Raw genomic sequence first — 23,496 nt, 5'->3', positions numbered from 1 at the left:
TGTCGCAGCTCTTACAATCTAGTCTGAGGTCTGTTTATTGCAGACGACCACACTCAACAGACTTGTGTGTACGACAGGGCGTGCTTCATGAAACGGGACAGACATTTAACATGGAAGTCATTCGCTAATAAGGCTGTTCCTGTTTATCCAAACTCCAAACTACCGCTCGAATGCGGGAGAACACATCTTCGCTGTAAAGCTGATTATGGAGGAGGCGCAGGAATAAACACATCAGCCATCACCAGCTATCGTCTTTTAATTATCTGCTGAGTTACAATCCTCCAAATGTACAACTCATGACATTTACAACAAACATTTAAGTTTATAGTATTTTACGCAGTTACTATGGATACATCTCCACTGGCATGTGTCTTTAGAAGAGCACAAATCTGATAAATAACCATTCATACCTTTTTTAAAAAAAAGTGTGGGGCCCAGACCAGGAAACACACTGCGGCATGTTAACAGGGTGTCAGTACAGTGTCGGACATGCTGAGATGTGCATGTTAGCAGAAATCCCTTTGACTAGAAGAAACCAACCGTCACACATGAGAGAGACCTGTTCCTCTGGAGGGAGTGGTGCTGCTGTGGCCGTGGTTGGAGGAGGAGGGGGGAGGGGGGGGGTTTCAACAGCACAAATACAGTGACGCAGTGTTTCCATTCAATTACCTGCTCTCACAAGATGCTCCATGCTGTGCATCCACAACGCACAAACCGGGCGCTGCTTTATTACTGCACTCCCAGCTTTTGAATCAGCTTTTTCTAACTTCTCCTCCAACTTTCCTCGTTCTTAGCTGCTCTTCAAAGCTTCTGGCCCGGTTTCTGATCATCTAAAAATACTAAAAAAAAATGATCTTGTATTTAATTCTGTCCACAGGACCACAAACCTCTGTAGAAATTTTTATCATGCAAAGAGAAGAGAGAGAGATTGATGTTAAATACTCAGTTCTCCCAGCAACATATAAAATGGGAGAAAACAAGTTTGACCAAGAAAGACCTCTTTAATTCAAGCCAGTACCAACCGTCTGAAAGGTTGCATCACAGCAGCCATCTTTTATTTTATATGGTTTGTATTGACTTAAATGATCAGTCTAAATCACATTTTTGTTCCTTCCACCCACCTGACTCTGTTTTTTCCCACCTTGTATCCTGCTAAGAAGAAGGCTACCATTCTCTTCACAGTAAATCTGAAAGCTGTTTAGCAGCTAAAACCTCTGGGAGATGGCAATTCAAGACTGTGATAAGTCGTATGACAGTACCCGAGCAGAGAGCTGACATTCTGCTGATGGTTAAATCTATAAAATCCACTCTCTCAGTTTCCCACTTTGGCTTCATTAACGCGGCGACACTCAGCTGTCCCTCACTACAGCCCTGTTCTTCACCACATATGCTTCACCTGGTTCTTACATGATTCTCTTTCAGCGAGGAGGTGGAGCCTCGAACTTCACTGTACAGCTGCTGGACCCAGGGTGTGTGTGTGTGTGTGTGTGGGTGTGGGTGTGTGTGGGGGGGGTGGTGTGTGTGTGTGTGTGTGTTTGGACAACTGTGGAATTAAAAATCTGAATAAAATCTCTAGATCCAAGTCTTAAAGAACAAGTGCAAAAACAAGACTGGAGGTGTCAGTAGAGGAGGGCAGGTTGTACTTTGGAGTATGCGAGCGGTAGAGAGGTAAAATGAACACTGGCACACCTTCAACAGGACTAAAACATGCACAGTTTCTAGTCAATTTATACTTGAGCTACATGGGACACAACTGGGCACATCATGGATGGCTGCTTTTTCTTAAAAATGAAAGAAAAATCACAACAGGGAGGTCTTTTTTTTTTTTTTTGTTTTTTTTTTGTTCTTTTGTGCACATTTTCACTGGTGGGTTACCGGCGGATGGGATCACAGCTATGGTCGTAAGAGTGTTGTCTCTTAATCTATTGCGTTAGGCTGTCTATGGCGCCTCAGCTCCTGTGGAGCTACTTGTAGCAGAAGATGCATGCACAAGTAGAGGTGGGGACTAGGGCTAGACTGATGCAAAGTGGGAAAAAAAAAAGAGAAGATACCAGCGACTCAGTGGGGTCGACCTCCAGACAGATCACTCTATCGAGCATTTAAGGGGCGTCAGCCTGTAAAGCCTGACATGAAGCCTGCCTCACCCTGCCTTAAGGACCTGCTAACCCACCTAAATAAATCTCATTATTATGGCTTTCAGAGGAGAGTTTTGGTGTCCCATGATAGTCTAGAAACAGTTTCAGAGGCTTTGCCACCCTAACAACTATTTAATTCTGGGTGAACGGTTGTCATTCTAAATAAAACTTCTATTAGAAAAAGCTCAGATTTATGATTTGAACAGAAGCAGAGAGTACGTGCGTTCTAAAACCCACCATCAGTCTAACCCTAGTGGAGGTGGGCAGGGCGGAGGGGTCGAGGGGAGAGACATAACTGTATGTCTGGCTGGCAGTTAACGCGACATGGTACCTTGGCACATGACGATGGGGCACAGGGGGGAGAGCAGTCATGAGGTGTCATTGGGTGATTAGGTGGTCAGGCAGGCATTTAAGTGGGTGGGTGGTTGGGTGGGTGGGCTCGGACACAGTCATTTAGCTCTGGGCAGTTAGTCGCTGCTCTGTGAGCGATGCCTGGTGTGATACCGTCTTGTTTTCGTGAGCCCTCAGCTTGGACACCACGTCGATGAACTCCAGGCTCTGGACTTCTTTGTGAAGAGGCTCTACGATGAGAAGAAACAGGAAAGAAGTGTCATGAATTCTCTAATAAAAGCTGGTATTCAATTAATGGTTCAGTTCAACAACACAGTGACTCTGCTGCTCTGCTGCTGCTGCTAGGGCTGGGTGATACGGCCAAAAAAATAGGACCACAATACCTGTATTCATAAATGGCAGAAGGAGGTGACACCCCTGAACTTCGCCCCCCCGTCAAAAATAAAAACAAACAAAAAAAAAGAAGAAAGAAATCGGCTGTGGGACTATTTCAGGTCAGGAGGTCACTCTGCCAAACTCAAGGTAAAGCCGTCTTGAAATGAACGTATGCAACAGCTATGAGAGTTAGTATGTCTAAGCATCGGTGAAATAACGCTATAGGCTTGGTACTGCGGCAGATAAAAATGAACTAGCTAACATCAGCTAGCTTCCTCACTAACGTTCCGTCGTGAAGCAGAGACGAGCAGAGATTGTTGAGCTGCAGGTTTAGGCTCACTTAAGGGACTTATTTAAAAACAACAAACATACCATACACCTTTACCAGGCTTTTCAAAATGACTCATGTCAGAGCTTAATCTGGACTTCCGCTTTTAAGGTAACAAAACCACCTTAGGTGATCGACCTTTCCTGTCAACAGTTTCCTGTTTGGAGGATAATGTGGCTTCTACACTCTCAGTTTGGTACTTTCTTTATCGCCTATACGTCCAGGAAATGGTGTGATGTACTTTGAAATGCAAACCAGAAACTGCTGCCTGACTGGCTGCTGTTGTGTTAATGCCTGGTGTGTGATAGGTTGTTGGAATAAAATGGACAGATCAAATAAAAAAAAACTTATCATCTTCATTGACATTTATTTTTATTTATTTTGCAATCCCAGATCGAGATCGTTTTATCACCCGGCCCTACACCAATGAACCTGAGCACTTCTTCCATGTCTTTCACAATAAAAGCCTAAAAGTGAGGGATAATGCCAGCTGAGCATTGAGCTGCTCCAGGACCTTTAATGTGAAACCTTTTACATAGAAAGCGTAGAATTTTATAGTGAAACCTTTACAGTAATCCACAGAAAGGCAAAGTAGTACTGACATTAGTAAGCACAGTGTATGGAAACTGTAACTCTGTTAAGGAAGAGAAACTGACCATGACCATACTGTGGAAATGTACATTACCCTGCAGATGTTTCACATTAAAAGCCACATGCCAACAGGAGGTGACAACAATCAACTTTAAAATAAAATAAAACTAAACAGTTTTTATATACATGTATATACATGTGCTATAGAGAGACACCCAGAGACTTTGGCTTTCTAATTAAGGGATGAAAACGTATTTAAGTCTTACCTGATCCCATGACTGCACAGATGAGGATCATAGAGTTGTACTTGATCTCTGGAGCACTCCTCTCATCTGACAGCAGCTTGTGAAGCACAGACACCAGGCTGGCTCCGACAAAGTCCTTCTCAGCTGCAACTGAAATCCAGAGAAATAGAATAGGCTTTATTGTCATTGTACAGTTAAGTACAATGAAATTGTGGGTGCTCCGCGAAGACCGACTATGCGCTATAGAAGAGATTTAAATACAAATAGAAATATGAAAAATGTACACAATATACAAGACGTATACGATATAATACAAAAAAAAATTACAAGTGTCACTTTTAAATAGAATCTACATACACACAACAGCACGCGATTGTGCAAAGAGTCACCTTAAGGTGCGAGTGATGGATAGTGTCCTTGGCTCTGTGTGTGCATGTGCATGTGTGTGTGTGTGTGTGTGAGGTGTGTTGTTGGTGGGGTGAGGGGTATGGTGGGGTATGGTCAGTGTTTGTTTATGGTCCGAATGGCCCAGGGGAAGAAGCTGTTTGCTGAGTCTGATGGTGTGGGACTTGATTGACCTGAAGCGCCGTCCTGAGGGCAACAGGTCAAACAGGTGGTGGGCGGGGTGTGAGGGGTCTCCTGTGATGGCCTCTGGTTTTCCTGAGACAGCAGGATCTGGATGTGTTCTCCAGGGAGGGCAGAGGGCAGCCGATGATTTTCTGGGCGGTGTTGATGACCCTCTGCACAGCTTTCCTGTCCTCGGCTGTGGAGCCTGTGTACCACACACTCAGACAGTATGTCAGTACACTCTCCACAGAGGAGCGATAGAAGGCCAGCAGCAGCTTCTTGTCCAGATTGTTTTTCCTGAGGACATGCAGGAAATGCAGCCACTGATGAGCCTTCTTCACTAGAGTGTTGTGAGTCCAGGAGAGATCGGCTGAGATGTGGGTGCCCAGGAACCTGAAGGTGGTCACAGTTTCCACACGTTCTCCATTTATGAGGAGGGGGGGTGTGGTCTTGTCTGTCCTTCCTGAAGTCCATAATGAGTTCTTTAGTTTTCTGGACGTTCAGTGTCAGGTTGTTAGCTGAGCACCAGAGGGACGGTTTCTCTACCTCAGCCCTGTATACCATCTCATCCCCATCAGAGATGAGCCCAACCACGGTGGTATCATCTGCATACTTGATGATGATGTTGGTTGGGTGTGTTGGAGTGCAGTCATAGGTATACAGGGCGTACATCAGGGGGCTCAGCAAGCAGCCCTGAGGGGAGCCAGTGCTGAGTGTGAGTGTGGAGGAGAAAGAAGTTGTTAAGCTCCTCTGCCAGTGTACTGCTGCTGCTGCTGCTGCTGCTGGAGGATGTAGTTGGTTAAGGCCTGGATGCCCCTTCACATCAGATAGCCCTTTTCCTGTTTGGGAAAACCCGGATGCGTTTGTTGACTGTCACGTTTTTTACACAGCACTTGATGTAGAAGAGGACAGTCTCTGTGTGTGTCTCAAGGTCCTGATGTTCAAAGATGTTCCATTCTGTGCAAGCAAAGCAGTCCTGTAGCTGGAGGAGAGCATCTTCGGGCCAGGTCTTGATGGTTTGGGTGTTTGGTTTTGATTGCTTTCTGAGTGGGGTGTAGGCCGGGATGAGGAGCAGGGAGAGATGGTCGGATTGTCCTAGGTAGGGGAAGGGCATCGATCTGTAAGCATGCTTAATGTTGGAGTATACATGAGTGAAGTGTCCTTTCCCCCCTGGTTGGACATTTGACATGCTGGTGGAATTTGGGGAGTACAGTCCTTAAGCATGCTTGGTTAAAATCCCCGGCGATGATGTGGACGCCGTCAGGATGATTCCTCTGTTGTTTGTTTATGATGTCTTGAAGGTGGCTTAGCGCTGAGCTAACGTTAGCATCCGGCGGGATGTAGACAGCAGTAACAATGACCACTGTGAGCTCCCGAGGCAGGTAGAACGGTCTGCACTGAACAGACATGGCCTCGAGGTCTGGAGAGCAGTGGCTGTCTGTTATTCTGCTGTTTAGACACAAGTCTAAACAAAAAATTCTGTGTGTGTTACCATTACGAGTATGAGGAGGTGTTTAGGTTCTCCACAGTATGTGCTGCAGAGTAGACTGTCAAGCTTACTTTAGGGAGATGATTAATAATGTAAGCTAAAACGCTTTCTGCTCCAATTCTCAGAAGTCATGGGACTGAGTCACTGAGACGGTTTCCAGGACTCTCACAGAGAACTCTGTCTTTGTCTAAACTCAGTCAAATATTTTCATCAGAAAATATCAAAAAAAAATAAACAGTCCATTAGATTTACACATTAACTCTCAAACTGTCTTCCATCATAACAGGTTTCTGAACAGTCCCATCTGTACTTGTTTCTGTATTTATGACTACGCTTTATGCAGAACCAGGCTGTACAGCAGTCAGCTTTTCTTTTATTAAGGCATTTCCCTGAGGTGATGCAGTACTTGTGAGTGTGTGTGAGACTTGTGAGATCACAGATCCTGTGTCAGGTGGTGAAAAATCTATCACAAGAAATCAAATAAATGTTCTAGATTCACTTTTTTCATTTTAAATAAACTGCATACATTCAGACTGTAAATACAAATAAACAATAAATAAAATTACTATTTTCCTTCATCCATCTTTACTCTTACCTAAATCCAGTGCTGCTATGAGACCCAAAGCCACCAGTGCTTCGTTCTGCATGATCATATGCTCACTAGTTGCCATGGTAACTAAGTGCTTGACTCCTCCTCCCTGGATAACAGTTCTCGACGACTTCCTGAAATCCAGAAAAATCCACAAATATAGATACATACATACATCTGTATGTCATTTCCTGTGTTTATCATGACACAAACACTGACATAGAGAGTCTGTCAGAGTCAGTCTGGAAGCGCGGCGTCTGACCTTGGACTTGCTGTGTCGGATGAGCGCCGACAGGAGCCTGTTGGACTCGCCCATCACTCCTGCGTGATCTTTGGCTTCACACCACTCCACTAGTCTCTCCACCAGTTTCCCATTGGTTCCCAGCTGGTCTGCGGCTTCGGCTGACAACACACACACACAGCGCACAACGTTACTGTCTTTTTACCCTGGTGTCTGCTGCCACCAAAGTCCACCACCACTCTGTACCAGGCAGTTTGTACCAAAAATGCATTTGGTTGAATTGAGTCAATTTTCCATTAGAAGCAAACTGTGTTTTTCTTTCAAACCACTGAGTATGAGGACATTCTGATATGAAACCATCTGTCCAGTGAGTGCACTTTCTTGAGCAGCAGTTACCATATTTGTGTCTTAATGACTCAGAATTGAGGCTCTTGCAGTCTGGGCTGAGAATCTCTTGATGATCGTACCAAAGCTTAAACAGAGCTGAGCTGAGGGAAAAGAACTAAGAACTGCTGCCAACTTTAAACTTAATGACCTGGTCTGTGGAACATGACATGATGTCAGAGTCGATATATTCATCATGAGGTTTTGCTGTGGGGATTTTAAAGAATGTAGTTTGAAGATGAAGATTAAGAAGTGATCAAATATCTACCTTGTGTATCGATGAGCATACGTAATGTTCCCAAGAGTTTAAACTGGACTGGAGGCATCTCTGATTGCAAAAACTTCAACACCACGTCCGCGACGCCTGCTGACAGCATCTTAGATTTGTTTACCACTGGAGAGAGGGAGGGAAGAGGGTCGATTTAAAACAGTGTTCTGACACTGAACCATCAGCACCTTATACAACAATAACTACAGATGGCAACTCTCAAAATACAAGGCCAAGATCACAAAAGTTAAGAAAATACGAGTGTGCTTGGTTCCTTGTTTCCTTGGTTCCTGAGGGACGGTGGCACCAGGAACCATGTGGATCTGTGAAGACCTCTAGATGACAAGATGAAGCTCACCGGGTATGGCCAGGTTCCGCAGGGCGCTGAGAGCTGCGTGTTGAACAGTGACGTTGCCTTCTTCGACGTGTCGATCCAGCAGCTCCAGAAGCTTCTGCACGATACCAGTGTCCACCATGTGGATGCAGTTCCCATCTACGTAAAATGCAAAGAGAGGAGAAACGCTGTGTCAGAGACTGTACTTCATAAGAAATCTGCATCAAAGGCAGCAGTAATCCCAGTATGTCATCACTTTCACAACTATTTTTAAACATCAAGAATCAAGTTTGATTATTGACATTCTGCTACAGACATGCATTTTCCTGTTTATTTTGTTATTAGACATCACTGTCTCAGCTGAGATAAAAACAGCAGCAGCACTGTTTTCTTCATTAAACCAACCCAACCCTGCAGCTGAAATGTCCCGCTATTCATTTTTCGGTGTTTACTTCATTTTCCATGAACCTCATCCTTAGTGTGAAGTGAAACTTACCATTGCGAGCGAAGTTGGCGATGGCCAGAGCCCCCGCCAGCTGCAGCTGATGGTTATGAGATGGTATCCAGGACAGGACCCTCTGGAAGACGCTGCCCTTTCCTCCCTCAAACAGCTTCTGCATGGACTCATCTACACATCAGAGAGGAAGACAGTTACTGTAGCAACATATAGCTCTGTGTTATGAAGCAACAACTGAACTATGGTCATTTCTGAGACTGTGATTTGTGGTGTTGTGTATTTCTCATCGGGCTCTTAGATAACAGACAATAATCTGTCACAACACACACACATCAGAGGAGTGGAATATTGTCAGCTTGGTTTCTAATAAGAGTGTAAGACTAAAGAACTGAACAGAACTTGAACTGATGGGTTTGTTAAGACCAGTGGCAGAGAGGCCAGTCTGCATATTTATAACACACAGCTCTATTCTGCTGTAATAAAATATTTACATGAAGGATGTATTATTAATTCTCTACAGCAATGCTGGACAGAGGACTCGGTGCATTTATATTTATGGTCATATATGTGTGGAGGTGAATTTTTTATCCATTAATTAAGTCAGTTGAAGGATGAGCCTTTCCCCTTATGGCCCTGTACAGCTGTCTGCAGGGTCTGTGCTGCAACAGTAAAGAAAGTATGAATTTTTAATTACTGTTACACAAGGTTCCTTTTAAGTTCAGCTTCGTAGGGAATCTGAAGATGGGTTCTTGTGCATATGGTGTTTATGACTGAACACTTCAACCCTGTTAGGTTTGTTGCAGGACAATCCAGTTATGAGGAGTTAATCCTAGCTCCATGTATTAGTGTTTACCTCCCAGGAGCAGGAGAACCATGAGATCGGATGCAGTCTTGAGCTGGGCGATGTCTCCTCCCTCTCTCCGTCCACAGTCTGAGCCACCACCTCCAGCAGACACTCCACCAAGCCGGCCTCCACCAACTGCAGCTTTATCACATCTGGCAGGGGAAGGATGGTGAGACATTTCAGACAAGACCACAGTGTAAGTCTGAAACACACCCCTGCTGCAGTGCAGTAGTGAATCATATGATATGCCTCACATGACACCATGAGAGTCTTGCATATGAAGCACAGTAATGGAATGTTGGGTTGTTGCTTAGTGAAGCTTTAGTCTCAATGAAAATGTAATCCAGCGGGTAGCAGCAGCATGAGCAGACAGGTATATTGGTCTATTCTGTTATAGAGCTAGACTGATAAATCAGTCTACAGTTTATCAGCTTACTGAGGATATTTGTGTATGTGATGGCTTAGCAGTACAAAATCCCAAACAAGCTTTGAAGTCATGTAGGAATTGTATAACCATTACAGAGTTTGTCCTCTAGAGACCAATGACAAATCAATTTTCATCTGTAAAATGTCCTGTCTAGCATGTACAGTATCTTGGTGACAATTCTTAAAAAATACATATGTATACTTTTAAAAAATGTTAATTCATGAAGTATTGTCCCAAATTCCCAAGTATTCTAATGTTGTACTGTATCGATGAGATTCCATTGAGAGCATAGATTAGAGTGAGAACATTGAAGTTTGTTCTTGTTAAATGTCTTTAGAGGTTCAACAACCTTTATCAACCATTTGCAGACTTGATTTGAAAACATCAACAGAATGAAGGTAGGCCATTTTATAGACCAAACAATTAAGTGAAATAATCAACAGATCGTCATGTATGAGTGTTGAGAAAAAGACACTCATTGTCCACTTTAATGTTCTTTTTTCCAATTTGAAACCACTTTAACCTTAAGACATTTAACACCACTTGACTCTTAAATTACCATAATTTCTCTGATGTTTTCAAAGAAGAAGGGTTCAATAGTTGTTTCTGTAGAAACCTAATAAACATGCAGAACAACAAATGAAAGAGCTGGTGAGATAGAGAGAGAGCGAGGTTTCTCTAGAGTGGAGTTAAGTAGGACGTTGTCCTGGAGACTGACAATGTGGGAGCACCCAGTGTGCCTGGAATGGTGATAACAACAGCCAGTAAGATGCTCTCTCTGCTGCTGAAACACACACACACACACACACACGCGTTCAAACACACACACATACACACACACACACACATACACGCTGACATGTTTGAAAAAGAGCAGCTGAGCAAATGCAGGAGCTGTCTGCCATGACTGTGCAGTTAGCAGCTAGCCTGGAAAGCATGACTCACACTGAGCAGATAAATTACTATACAGTAGGTAGACATGATTTTCATCTAAAGGCATGAGGGAATGCTGAAGTCTCTCATCGTTCTGTTTGAATCAGACTTGGATGTGGTCTTTTGTAGAGCTTAATAATGATCAAAAAAGCTAAAAAAAAAAAAAAAAAAAAAAAAACACGTTACCATTTTCTGCAAGTGGAGCCAGGACTTCGAAAATCATTTCCTTCTTCTCATGCTCTGTCTGCTTCTGGAAGAGACGCACCAGCTCCTCAGCAATATTGGTGGAAGCAAACTGCTCTTTGCTGGACTCTGAAAACACAAGAGGATTATCACAGGCGTGTCCCAACAGAGACACTCTCCTTTACAGTCTCTGCCAGTCAAAATCCTGCTTGTCTGCACACTTATGAACATCTTATGTGCCTTCCATTCAGATTAATGATTACATTCTCTGCATGAGTGCAGACATTTCTAGGCACTGTTTAATTCAACAGTAAATAAAATTAAAAATAGGTAACACACAAATGATGCTATGATTAGGGAATCATCATCCAAACTTACTTAGCACGTCAGTAAGTTAATTTACTTGGCTAAACACATACTAAGATGTACTCACCGAGCTCAGCCAAATTCCCAAAGGCAATTAGACACATCTCTGTCAGGGCTGTGTTGTGGGAATGGATGCCTAGCAGCTTCACCAGAGTGGGAATCACACCCATATTGATCAGCTGGGCTTGTAAGGAATCTGCAATAAACAGAGACACAGAAACACAGGCAGTGGATCTGTTGTTCTAAACATAATGCAGAGCTGAGGAGATCAAGAGAAAAGCATGTGGCATATTGACTGTGTCTGAAAGCTGAGATGCCGTATTTAAATAACCAATGGCCATTTGTATAAATCTGGTTTTAAAAGATGATTTTAAAAAACATATAAGCTCAAAATACTTCTATAAAGCCTTACTTGGTTTGGTAGGAGCAGTAGCTAATACTAGTTAACTAGTCTGACACTACTGAGTCAGTTATAACTTCCATGTACATGCACGACTGTTGTACAGTACATTTAATGTTTACCATTATCCTTTAATTACCACTTAAAGTCATATTACATTCACACTGTAATGAAGTCACCAAAAATCCACTCCTGCCTCGTGTGAATCTGGGAAATCACAGTCAAACCTTATGATAACACTCATCATATCTTGATACAGGATTGAATATATTAACAGCTTCAAATTCCCAAAACCCAAAATGAAATGTGTAGATTTGTTCATTTGAGCAAGTGGCAGAGCTATTAGAAGCACCTGAAGGGCAAAAAGAAAGCATTTAGATTTATTATTTTAAATAAAAAAACACGTGTAAATGAATCAGCTGTAGAAGATAAGAACGGGGCAGAACAGAACAGAAGAGAGAAGGAAAAGGTCTGATGCTCAAAAAGATCTTTTCAGGTCCTTATTCTGTGTCAGTAAGAACTAACAGTACAAGTAACAGCACAAGCTAAACCAAAGAGCCAAGTAACAGTCAGTAAATAAAGTAAAAGTTAAGCTAAAAAAGTACTATTCATTAAGTAATAACATAACATACTTGGAGCCAGCACAACAGTGTTTAAACACCAATGAAATATTACATTACTTCAGCCCCCACAGCTTTGTACAGTGTTCCTTAAAGATCAGATACAGAGGAGAATCTGATGGATCACTACCTGAAAGGCAGAAAACAATAAGAGGACACTTCTCGCCGTTTAAATAAAACTAAAACGGTCAGAGTTTTTGGAAAGGCAGGGGGTGGCAGAAGTTAAAGATGGAAAAAATAAAAAAAGCCATGATGAGGACACTGTGTACATCATTTCAAAGACTAATTTCATGGCACTTCCATTGATATTGAATTAACATTGATATAATGTTAAGGCTACTAGGTTATACAGAGGAGAATGGCAAGAAGCATTAGCATTCTGAGAAGTGCTAACAGAACAAATGGCACTAGTCACTGATCAACTCAACCATGGCCTCATCTAAAGTATTTACATATATTTTAAGGGATAGACCGATTATCGGCTGTATTGGCACCGATATTGGGCATTTTGACGCATATCGACGTCATAACATTTCAGTTATATTGAAATTTTGGAAAACTTCATTTACTGTAGAAAACTTTAAGGAGCTATTTATTTGTTTAAGTTTTCATTTAACTTTATAAGACATGCTGCTGAGCCTGAGAGCTCCCTGTACTTTTTGTTAGAATTTTAAAACAAAGATGTCTATTGTCTAAGATAAAAAAAAAAAACCTTTAACATGTTGCAAATCTGCAAATCTGTCTAATAAACATATGCTTAAAGGCATATAAACAAAGTTAAGTGTTGGAGTTTGTATTATTCAAAATTTTGACACCAATATTTTCACTTTTACTGCAAATGAATATCGGCTCCAAATATTGGTTATCGGCCTCCGTGACTACTGATAATTGCTATCTGTATTGGCCCTGAAAAAAACATATCTGTCTAATGTTTATACACAGCACCTCCAAATACTTTAGAAATCTTTAACCATTCAGTAAGTCACTATTAAGCTCATTAGTAAAGCCCTAAGCATCTCTAAGTATTAATGCAAATTCGAGTATTTGATGCTTCGAGAAGCAATGGTACAAGCATTATACTTTTGAATGGTATGTAAATGCATTTATGACTTTAAATAGTAATTTAAGATCAGATCAGATACTGTATAATGTAACATTTATATTTAGAAAACATTATATGGTCTTGTAAGAGTACAGGCATCATCAAGCATTATATGTGTACCATAAATATTTGAGTGCCATGTTTGTCACAGGAATATCTTAAATAGATTCATGTCCTTCTCTTAAGAGGTTTCATTTAACTGATGCAGCTGATTCAGTGTTATTAAATGGGTTGTTGTCTCAACAGTAGCTAGATTTGAAGAGTCAGCTAGATGCTGAAAGCTGCTGAAAGCTGCAAAAAAGCTTCAAAAACTCATCCATTCTGATAGTGCAACCCCAAACCTCCCATCACCCAGCCAAACAAACCCCACCACCACCCAGTGCCAAAAGACACCTTGGCAGGAGCTCAGAGTCTGTCAGATCACATACTTGCTGCTGTCAACAAGCTTCGTTATCACAAAGACACAAACTGCAGGATAGTCAAGAGAAAATGTATACAGGAATACAGTGCAGGGTAAATTCATTTTTCTCACCTTTTCAAACTGGCAAATACAGTTAATCATGTAAATACATAGTAAATAAGAGGGTAAGTCAAATGGAAGTGATGGCAATACATGATGAAGATAGAGACATATAGAAGAGAAAGCATAAGCTGTATGTAAACTGTGCTTAACAGCAGGATAACTTGCAAACTTTTAGTCACAAAAGAATAAAATCTGATGGAAATCACTTCAGTATATACAAAAAAAAAAGGGTATTTTATGTAGAAAATCTGCAAGTGAAAAAAGGACAACACTGTGTTTTACTTACCACTAGACTGTTGGATAAGTGTATTTCTAAAAAACAAGTTATCAGACAGGTTTATAAATTGTCTTGCATCCTAAAGAAATCGTTCAACATTTAAATAAGCTTAGGTGCTTTGTTTCAAAGATTGAGATAAGAAAACAGTATGAAGTAAAGAGCTGGAATCAGGACATTATTGGCCTAGCTTAGCATACAGACTGGAGGCAGGGGGAAACAGCTAGTCTGGTCCTAAATTCAAAAATACACTTACCAACAACTCCAAAGCTCATTAAGTAAGACTTTGTTGTGTCTTATTAGTTTAATCAGTACACAAACCGAAATGTAACAAGAGTCTACAAACATCTAAAACTAATAGCTCTGTGAGGCGGTACTTGCTAAATGCTAAAGTCAGTATGCAACATTCTAACAATGACAAGCGCTAACATGTTGATGTTTAGCAGATGTTTAACATGGTAACCATCTTAATTTAGTGTGTTAGCATGCTAACATAAGCTAATTAGCACTAAACACAGGACAGGGGGCTGATGGGAATGGGACTGCACAATTCAAATTTTGACCTAATGATATCGCTAGGTGGAAAGTCAGGATTAACTAGAAAACCTGACTGTAACTTAATAAATGTCATCCTTAAACGAACTTGAATTTGTGTATCATGTTTAACAACAACACATCCAATAGTGGTACATTTCTATAGAGTCTTCTCAAAGTGTCAACCTAGTGGTTGCACTATAAGAAGAGTCAATGGATCACCAAGGTCGTTAGAGATACATCTTCTGGGAACCATGAATGTCTGTACAAAATGTTGTGCCAATCATCTTGTGAATTTTGAGATATTTCACTTGATAAGTGACAAAATTGAGCTGCTATGTTGCTGGGCAAAAGGCCAGGAGGTTACCAAAGTAATTAGAATTCATCATGCGGGGACCCTGAATGTCCGTAAAAATCAACAATCTAGCAAATAGTTGTCAAAATATTTCAGACTGGACCAAAGTGGTGGTCCAACTGATCGATCCAACATTGCCATCTCCAAAGTCATGCCACTACCATGGCTAAAAAGTAGAGGAAGTAGGGACGAGGAACTAGTTAATGGATATGTTATACCTGCTGGATCTATTAACAAAGCAGACTTACAGAGGATGGTAGTGGAAGGAAGGGTACTACCACAATGAAAGCTGGCTCTTAGCAAATATTAATAACTGCAGATTACCTCAGAGGTGAAGTTGAAAAAGCAACAGAGAGCACGACAGAAAGATCAGGAGAAAGGTCAGTCCAAACCAGAAAAGAATAGAATCCTCTGGTTCAGTTCAACCCTACTGTCTGTGTATAAGAAAGAGAACATTCGCTGATTAGTTGAGATTAGTTAACAGTTGTTCTTGGGGGGAAGATGGTCATTACCATTATCATTGCTATAGTTCATCAGCATGCCACAAAAGACAGTCAAGAGCTTCTCATTTTCCGGCTCAGTATTTTGGTAGAGGGATTTAATGTGTTCAGCTACTATCTGAGCCCCTCCTGCCAGGTCAACTGCACTCCTGCCCTCATCTGCAAAACAAAGAGGCCAGGACACAAATCAACCACAAAGCAAAGGAAAAAAAAAGAAAAATAACCACAACTTGAAAATACATGTGAAAGCAATACTACGCAAGCAGTACAAAACATCAGTGCAAACTAAGGCTATAAAATGGTCACACTGCTGAATAAAATAATTCTAAAGGAAAGAGTTATGACCACAACTATATGGCATGAAGCAAATCCAAGCCTACGTCCTGAGTGTGGTTCACAGGGATTTAAAGGCTTACTGTCCATCTGATAAAGGATTTTTATTATTCAAATCCAGGAACCTGGAGTTGGATTTCTTTAATGCCACAACTGACATTGGTGGCCATAATTCTTCCCTTGTCTTTTAAAATTTGTTGCAACAGAATAAAGCTATAGCTCTCCCTGCACAGTTAATATAACTGTTTTGTAACAGCAAACTCAGCACAATCAACAGCAAAATCAAAGGAACCGCAATCTTAAAAAAAAAAAAAAAAAAAAAAAAAAAAAAAAAATCAGAAAAGAAGCTTGAATAAACCGACCATTGACAGTGGATGTCTGGCATAATCAAGCCTTTATACGGTGCCCATATCCAGATAGTAATCCTTTGAAAGCCAGGACACTTTACCTTTGATACTGATACTCATCACAAGTGCCTACATCACTGTTATTCTTTTGTTTCTTTGTTTCTTTAGAGAAACAATAAATGCACAGTAGTGATAACGGTCTCTCTAGGAGGGCTTTGTCTGGTAGAATAGCAGCCAAAGGAAGCGGTACATGAGTCAGTCCTCTCAGTATCAGTGCGTCTGCTACTTTCAATCACTCATGGCAGCATGCCACGCCTGGGCTCTCGACAACAAGGAAATGTCATCAACATAATATTCTGTTCTGTTCATGTGAAGCTGCTGTTGATGCCAACTCAACAATTTGTTTCATGAAAAGGCAGTGGCAGGACTTCACTTCAATAAGCAGATAGCAGAGTTAATCACAGAACTAGAGAGACAGCCAGCAGGAACCTGAGTAGAGTGACTAGTGCTGGACTGTGGTAGCTTATGGCTACTCCTTAGCTAACACAAAGGTATCAAGCTATATGAAAGCTGCCTATAAGGATCTGAAGCAGTTTTAGCTGTAATTCCCAATGGGAAGTGTTACTGAGCATTATTTCAGCCTAAACATCTGTTTGTTATGGGCATGGTATATGAAATCCGGGGACAGTGAACAAAACAACTACATATTTGCCTAGAAATGATTTGAAGGTTTTTGAAAAAAGTTCAGAGTTATGTTGGGTTTGAACCTAAGGACACATGTTGGCAAACAGCAATCCCACAACTTGGTGGGTGGTTACAGAAAAAGGCTCAAGCAATACAACTAATACAATACAATACAGCTGCTGAGGATCTCCAATAGAACCTGATCAATTAATTGGCCAGCATGTATCATTGTCAGATATCAACTCATCACAGATATATCTGCACTATATGTCAGCAGATAAATAAAAAGAACAAGAATTGCAGTATCTAAATACCATATTTATGAAATACTGGCAAGTTTATCTTTCAACTGTAAAATGTCCTGCTGAATTTGTATCTTTGTTACAACTATTTAATGAACCAAATTAACAGGAAATCTTCATCAAAAATATAACTCAATAACTCAGTATTAGCTCATATATTGTCATGGATTTTGTATAAATACTGACTAAAATTGGTCTCAAAAATAGGCTAAAATAGTCTAAAGTCTCAAAAAACACTCCACAGAGATGGAAGAACTCATGCCCACTAGACTGCTGGTAAAGGAGGCTTCTGTGATTGAACCTCACTCTCAGGGGAAGCAGTGTAGATTCCTTCCTGGCCACAGGGCAGTGGACTAACTCTTTATTCCTGCAATAAGCTCAGTCCATCCAGTCAACATGTGCTTTGTGGACTTGGAGAGGGCTTTCGCCTGTGTCCCTCTGGGTGGCTTATGGGGGCCTCTGCAGTAATGTGGGGTGCTGGAGCTTCTGATACAGACCATCCAGCCTTTGTGAGTCAGAGTGTAAGAGTTGGGTTTGTTTTCTCTAAAGCGGGAGGTTGTTGGAGAAGTCCTTTATTGCCTATACTGTGATTTTCATGGATAGCATCTCCTGCACAGCTAACCAGAGGAAATCATCCAGTTTGTTGATATCACCTTTTTGCAGAATGAGTTTTGTGTGACAGTAAGCGTGAAAAGGCTGGGATAAGGGTCAGCACCTCCAAATCTGAGACCATTGTACTTACAGCAGTGGCTGGCCACCTTTGAGCTGTGAACAAGTTGAAGTCCCAAGTGAAGCAGTGTCTTGGAGTCGATGTGGGTGCAGGTGTACTAGTACATCACGTGAAAGTGAGCGACATCAGTCCAGCTGTCTGCACAGCTGCTATGTTTACATTTTACTTGTGTACAATGTTTACACTCAGTCTGTTTTTCTGTATTTCATGCATGTAGTGACAGTGATTATGTACTGGGCTATCAGCGCCTCCAAAACGTAAGTGACCTACAACTCAGTACTGTGCCTCAACACCTCCTGTGTAGCCACCAGAGCTACTGCTGCTACGCTAACATTCTGCTCATGCTACACCCTCTGCTTTGACTGTGCACTGAACCATTTAGGGACAGGGAGAGGAGCCAGGCATCTGATTCTACTGTTCCCTTGATTACCAATAAAATAAAGATGTCTGAGTATACATTACATTAAAGATTCAGACTTTTTAAAAACATCTTAATAAATTTGTGACAGGAATATATCCTGATTATATATATCCTGTTTTCTTCAAAGTCTTTGTTTTGATATTTTTTCACATTATCAAATCATTTATATTGTTGCATTCAATATACTGTGAGGTCCTTGGTGATTTAACACAGTATTTAAAAATATGAAATGAACAAATCAAAGGTCTTTAAACTTTACAGTGATTATGTGCCACTTCATGTTTAAGTGTGTATCCTGTATGTTCAAACCTTCATTCCATCATGTTGCAATGAAAGTGATTCAGAAGATTCTGTTTCATTTATTCTACTGAAGTAACGTCTGAGCAATGTCTAACATATCACAAGTGTGTGTTTCTGGAAGGTAGTGAGCAGCTGCTTGTCCACACTCTCCCAGTACGTCTACCATACAACCATGCCAGCTTACTGAGACCCCCCTCCACTCCAACAAATGTCACATCCCACCAGATTCCACAGATACCCAGCTTTTCAACAAGACGACAAACTACACACCAGAACTGACAGCTGTGATTAAAGCCTCTAAAGCTGGCTGCAAAATCAGGCTTAAACTCTGCTGCTCCTCCCTGAGGTCAATACTCAAATACTCCACTGCTGTATTCACTAAGGACGTTTCTTAGATCAAATATAGCATTTTTAAACAGTCATAATGTTGTCAGACAAGCTGGGACACCTTAGTTTTTATACATATGACTTAACAAATGAGATTAATGTGCAACAAGGCTTTACTGACACACAGCCCTTTCCTTAATTTCAACTTCAATCACTGAATAACTAAACATATTTGTTAATCATACGTACATTAGAAATAATAAACAGTAATTCCATTCCAATTATGTTATCACCTCAGTCGTACATGTAATTTGAAGCCTTTCTGCTGCAAATGAGTAAGTAAGGTTTAGAACAGGAGCTTGTTATGTGTGACATTTACATTTTAGCCATATTAGAAATTTCTGATCAAAGTTTTGGGCTTTATATACAAAGTCAAATGCTGCAGCTTTGTTCTTTTATGAAGCACCTTCATTATATATGCTGGGGTCTGTACCAAAAGCATGCATGTTCCTTTACAACTGGAGAAAATGATTTGTAAGGCGGGGCATCTCTGTAATACCACAAGACTTCATTCATAATGATGTGCTGGGAGACATTTTACCTATAATTGCAGCTCTTGTGATTTGGATATTGCTCTTAGCCATATTGCAATTTCAATGGCAGCTTATATTAGAAGTAAACCAATAAATCAGCCAGTGTATCAGCTGATATTAGCTTATTGCAGATGTATAAGTATCAGTGTAAACATCAGCAGATATGTAGCACAAAAAAGCAGTACCGAAATGCTAAACTAGGTTTGAGGCAATTTAGGAATAGTCTCTATATTACAGAGTTTGTCGACTGAGGACAAGTTGATTGTTACACTGTAAAAAGTTCCACTCTTAGTGACTTTTCTCTGCATCAGGATTGTTTGTTTATGTTATGTCTTCATGTTAATAAAATTACTATGGGCTGATATATTGTGAAATATTAGAGGTAGGAGTATCAGTATCAGTATAGCTGTAGTTCATATCACCCAAAACTAGGACAAACTCAATTCAGTGTAACATATCAAGTGTGTCTACTTTTAAATCATTATTAAAAAGCACCTTCAGAAAAGAGACTGAGGACAGACAGTAGTGGATTTTTATAGTTTTAGCCCTAGTTTTTGACTGTGTCTTGTACTGTATGTAATGTTACATATCATTAAAGTTAATTTCTATATAAGTGTGTTTGTTACCTTGAATACCTTCATATGGACTCCAGTAATATCGTGAATACAGGTTCTAAATAAACAAACAATTAATGTCAGGGGAAATTCAACTGAAGTATTCACAGCTAACAGACAGCAGGGAAGTAGCTGCAGTGCTTTCTGTGTGAATGCAGTAAATGGGGTGTGGTTACTCAGAGCTCGACAAAATTTCCATGGATACAGTCTTATAACCCTGTGAAAGGCTTGTGTAGCTGAAGCACTACGGTCTACTGTAGCCCAAACGCAGCATCCTTTTCATTACTTCTCTTCTGTCTGTGACGGTGATGACAAGGCTCATGAGGGATTCAACGTTCCCTAAGCAAAGCACACTCCTACTTACGGCTGTCATAACAGATGTTGCCAAGAGCTCGGCCAGTCTGCAGTAAAACCTCCTGGTCGGTGGAGTTTAACAGCTGAATTAGAGGAGGGATGAGGCCAGCTTCAACACAGGGGCTCCGCATGAACTCTAGAAGGAAGCAACAATATCGGATAACAGGTCAGAATAAAATTGTCTGAGGGAAGTTAAGAGCATCAAACACACATTTGTACCAGAGCTTCAATAGTAGTATTTGTTTTAAATGTAGTGGATTTCAGAGAGAGTTGAGACCAAGTCACAAGTATGTCTCAAGTCTTGGCTATGAAGTCCTGAGTCAATTACCAGTTCAAGAGCAGCAAGTCAAATGTCTAAACCTTTTGTCTTAAGTCCTGAACATAACAGTAACGTCATAATTTCTACAGGATCCTGATAAGGACAAAAGAATTTACAGTAAAGTGACAAATACTAAAGATCGAATGGTTGAACATTTCAGTTAGACTGAGCTCATCAGACATTAACTCTCTCCTCTCTGCTCTGGCAGCAGAAACAGTCTGTCATTACTGTCACTGTTAATCTGCATCACATATTCACAATAACGCAGAATAAATCGCCATCAGACTAAAGAGCAAAAACACTCGCTCAGTAAGAAACAATCATTTTTGTACTTATTTACAAATCCTGACTTTAATAACTGCAAATTAATTCTAGCGTTTTTATTCCAGTCATGTGATCATATTGTTCACATTTGACCTTGTTAAATGTCATTTGTGGATGTTGCTAGACCTGCACCAACATGCAGCTATCAACGTTATTCTTCATATCAGATTACGTATTTTACTAATGATTCTGACAACACTGCTTTTAATGAACAACTCCACCTCTTTCATGTGAACGCTCTGGAAATCCTGGGTTGACTTAATGAGTTGGTAACCACCGTTGTATGACCGCTTAGCCAGACTGTGGTTGTTAGGTTTAATGAAGCCAGAGAACAAAAAGATATCATGGATATGTTTAACTTGCTTTGTAGCACATGCCTCTGAACTTGGGGTCAGTAAATAAAACTATTCTTGAGTATCACCTAACCCCAGACACCTCATAGTTCCCCACCCAGCTGTGATGCTGTTTACCAGGGGTTACAAATTGGATGAAAAACAGTAAAGAATCTCAGATTTCTCTGGGTCAAATAATTACTCACTGCTGTCTAAGAGACAGTTTACATTTCCCACCGACAGTAAGCATGGAGTCACCGCGGTGTGTATATGAAGAGGATGTCTCAGTGACCATACTAATTTTCAGGGTGGAACTGCTGGGTTTTAGCAGGGATGAGACACTCCTCTCTGCTGTGTTGGTGATTTACATGTATGATAACAAGTCAACATGTTTTTGCATTAAATCTTGTTCTGGTGCAGCTTTAAAACAATCAAGTCAGTTCAAACTGTCAGACAGAAAGGGAGTTGTCTTTAGCCCAGCAGTCACTTGGCTGCTTGCAGACGTTTCCGGAAGCGGTGACAGATAAATGCCAGCGGGTTGTTGCCAAGCTTGGCAAACTGCTGGGGAGTGATCATTAGCTGTAGTCTTGCAAGCTGCTAAAAACCCATTCATTATCCTAACCTTTTCTTGCCCCAAGTTCTAATCATGTCTGCTTTTCTCTACTTTAAAAGCTTCTCCTGTGCTCACACAGACGCATTATGGAAAATGAAAGCTCTCTGACACTGCAGTTATGCAAGGTTTGAGTCCTTACACAATACCTCCAGTGACAGCTTAGCTCCGAAACACCAAGAAGGGCTGCCCGTTACTGTTCAATTCTTCAAATATTTTCATTCATACAAAATTTCTCACAAACAAGGTTGCTCCATTTACATCAAAACAATAACACAACATGGAGAAACAAAAAGGATGTGAGCAAGAGAGAGTGTAAAAATTGAATACTGACAAATGGATGAACAGAAAGTCAGGATGTTCCTGGGTGGATGGACTTGGAAACCGAACCTCACCATTTTTGGCCACCTCAGCTATGATGTTGGCTACTTTAGGAGTGCAGGAAGACTGGGGGTTTAGAAGGGTGGGGAGCAGGGGAAGAATGCCCATCTCCTGGATCTTCACACTGGCCTCAGTGTCTGAAGAGAAAAAACAGAATCAATTTCAATCACGTTAATGCAGTCTTTTTCAGAAATACAAGCTGCCCACATGTTCTCAGAATCAGAAATTATTGCTGGTAAAAACAAATACCACAATATGTGACAATAGATGGAGATGCTGCACAGAGGTATCAGGTGGACTGACAAAAGGTTGTTTGTCAAGAAATTGTTCTGTGGCTAGCCACACCCCTGGTGTGGCTCTGCGGATGACAATGTTAGTCTGTCTGACAGCTGTCCAGACTGAAATGTCTCAAAAACTAATGAATGAGTTGTGAATTTGGATGAATTTGGATCAGACCGTTATGTCCACCTCAGGATGAACTTTGGTTATCCACTGAATTTTCATCTAGCGCCATCATCAGGTCAACATTTCAACTGATGTAGTTCTTCAGGTTTGTGACCAAATACCTGCAAAACCAATGACATTCCTATCAGCCTCAGCTGTACTCTGTATTTAGCGATAATTAGAACTTAGCTTGCTAGCATACTAAACTAAGATGGTAACGATGGTTGCCATTAGAGTAATTTACAGCAATAAACAAACAGCAGGCTGAAAAGCCATGTTCCACTGCCTTTATGGTTGAAGGGTTTGAAAAGTCTGTTTCACCTCTGACCACACCCAGCATCACTAAAGGTGCATTTGGGTGTAGTGAGATGTGTTCTTCTCTACACCCAACATTGATGTCATGAGGTCATGTTTCGCAGCATTTTGACCAAAAATAAATTGGTTCAGAACCCAAACGTTGGTTCTCCATTGGGACCAAAAAACAGCAGGCTTTCCTTAACCTGCAGTTCAAGCAATGATACCATCAGTGGGTATGTCATGCTCTACAAGTTGGAAGGAGAGGATGTACAATGCCCTCCATTGATGACACATCCTTGATTACAATGGTTCAGGTCAGCACTGGTGGAAACATTGACTGAGTCGCTGAATAACACTGACGTTCCAAGA

At 41.0% G+C, this 23,496-nt stretch overlaps 1 protein-coding gene across 1 annotated transcript in view; it reads right to left on the bottom strand.

The window, feature by feature from the left end:
• Nucleotides 1-238: 238 nt before the first annotated feature.
• The window catches only part of rap1gds1 (RAP1, GTP-GDP dissociation stimulator 1), a 28,045-nt gene continuing 4,787 nt past the window's right edge, over nt 239-23,496 (bottom strand). Inside the window, 14 exon segments of the mRNA XM_018693835.2 lie at nt 239-2,716; nt 4,047-4,175; nt 6,677-6,800; nt 6,933-7,072; nt 7,564-7,689; nt 7,922-8,056; nt 8,394-8,525; nt 9,208-9,264; nt 9,267-9,350; nt 10,745-10,870; nt 11,175-11,303; nt 15,428-15,574; nt 20,431-20,556; nt 22,401-22,523. Coding sequence (XP_018549351.1) covers nt 2,589-2,716; nt 4,047-4,175; nt 6,677-6,800; nt 6,933-7,072; nt 7,564-7,689; nt 7,922-8,056; nt 8,394-8,525; nt 9,208-9,264; nt 9,267-9,350; nt 10,745-10,870; nt 11,175-11,303; nt 15,428-15,574; nt 20,431-20,556; nt 22,401-22,523 — 1,706 coding nt within the window. The 3' untranslated portion in view covers nt 239-2,588.

This window comes from Lates calcarifer, linkage group LG14 (assembly GCF_001640805.2).
Source record: "Lates calcarifer isolate ASB-BC8 linkage group LG14, TLL_Latcal_v3, whole genome shotgun sequence".
Taxonomy (NCBI): Eukaryota; Metazoa; Chordata; class Actinopteri; family Centropomidae; genus Lates; species Lates calcarifer.
Note: the sequence above shows the minus strand (reverse complement) of the source record. Positions and strands in the feature narration are given on the sequence as shown.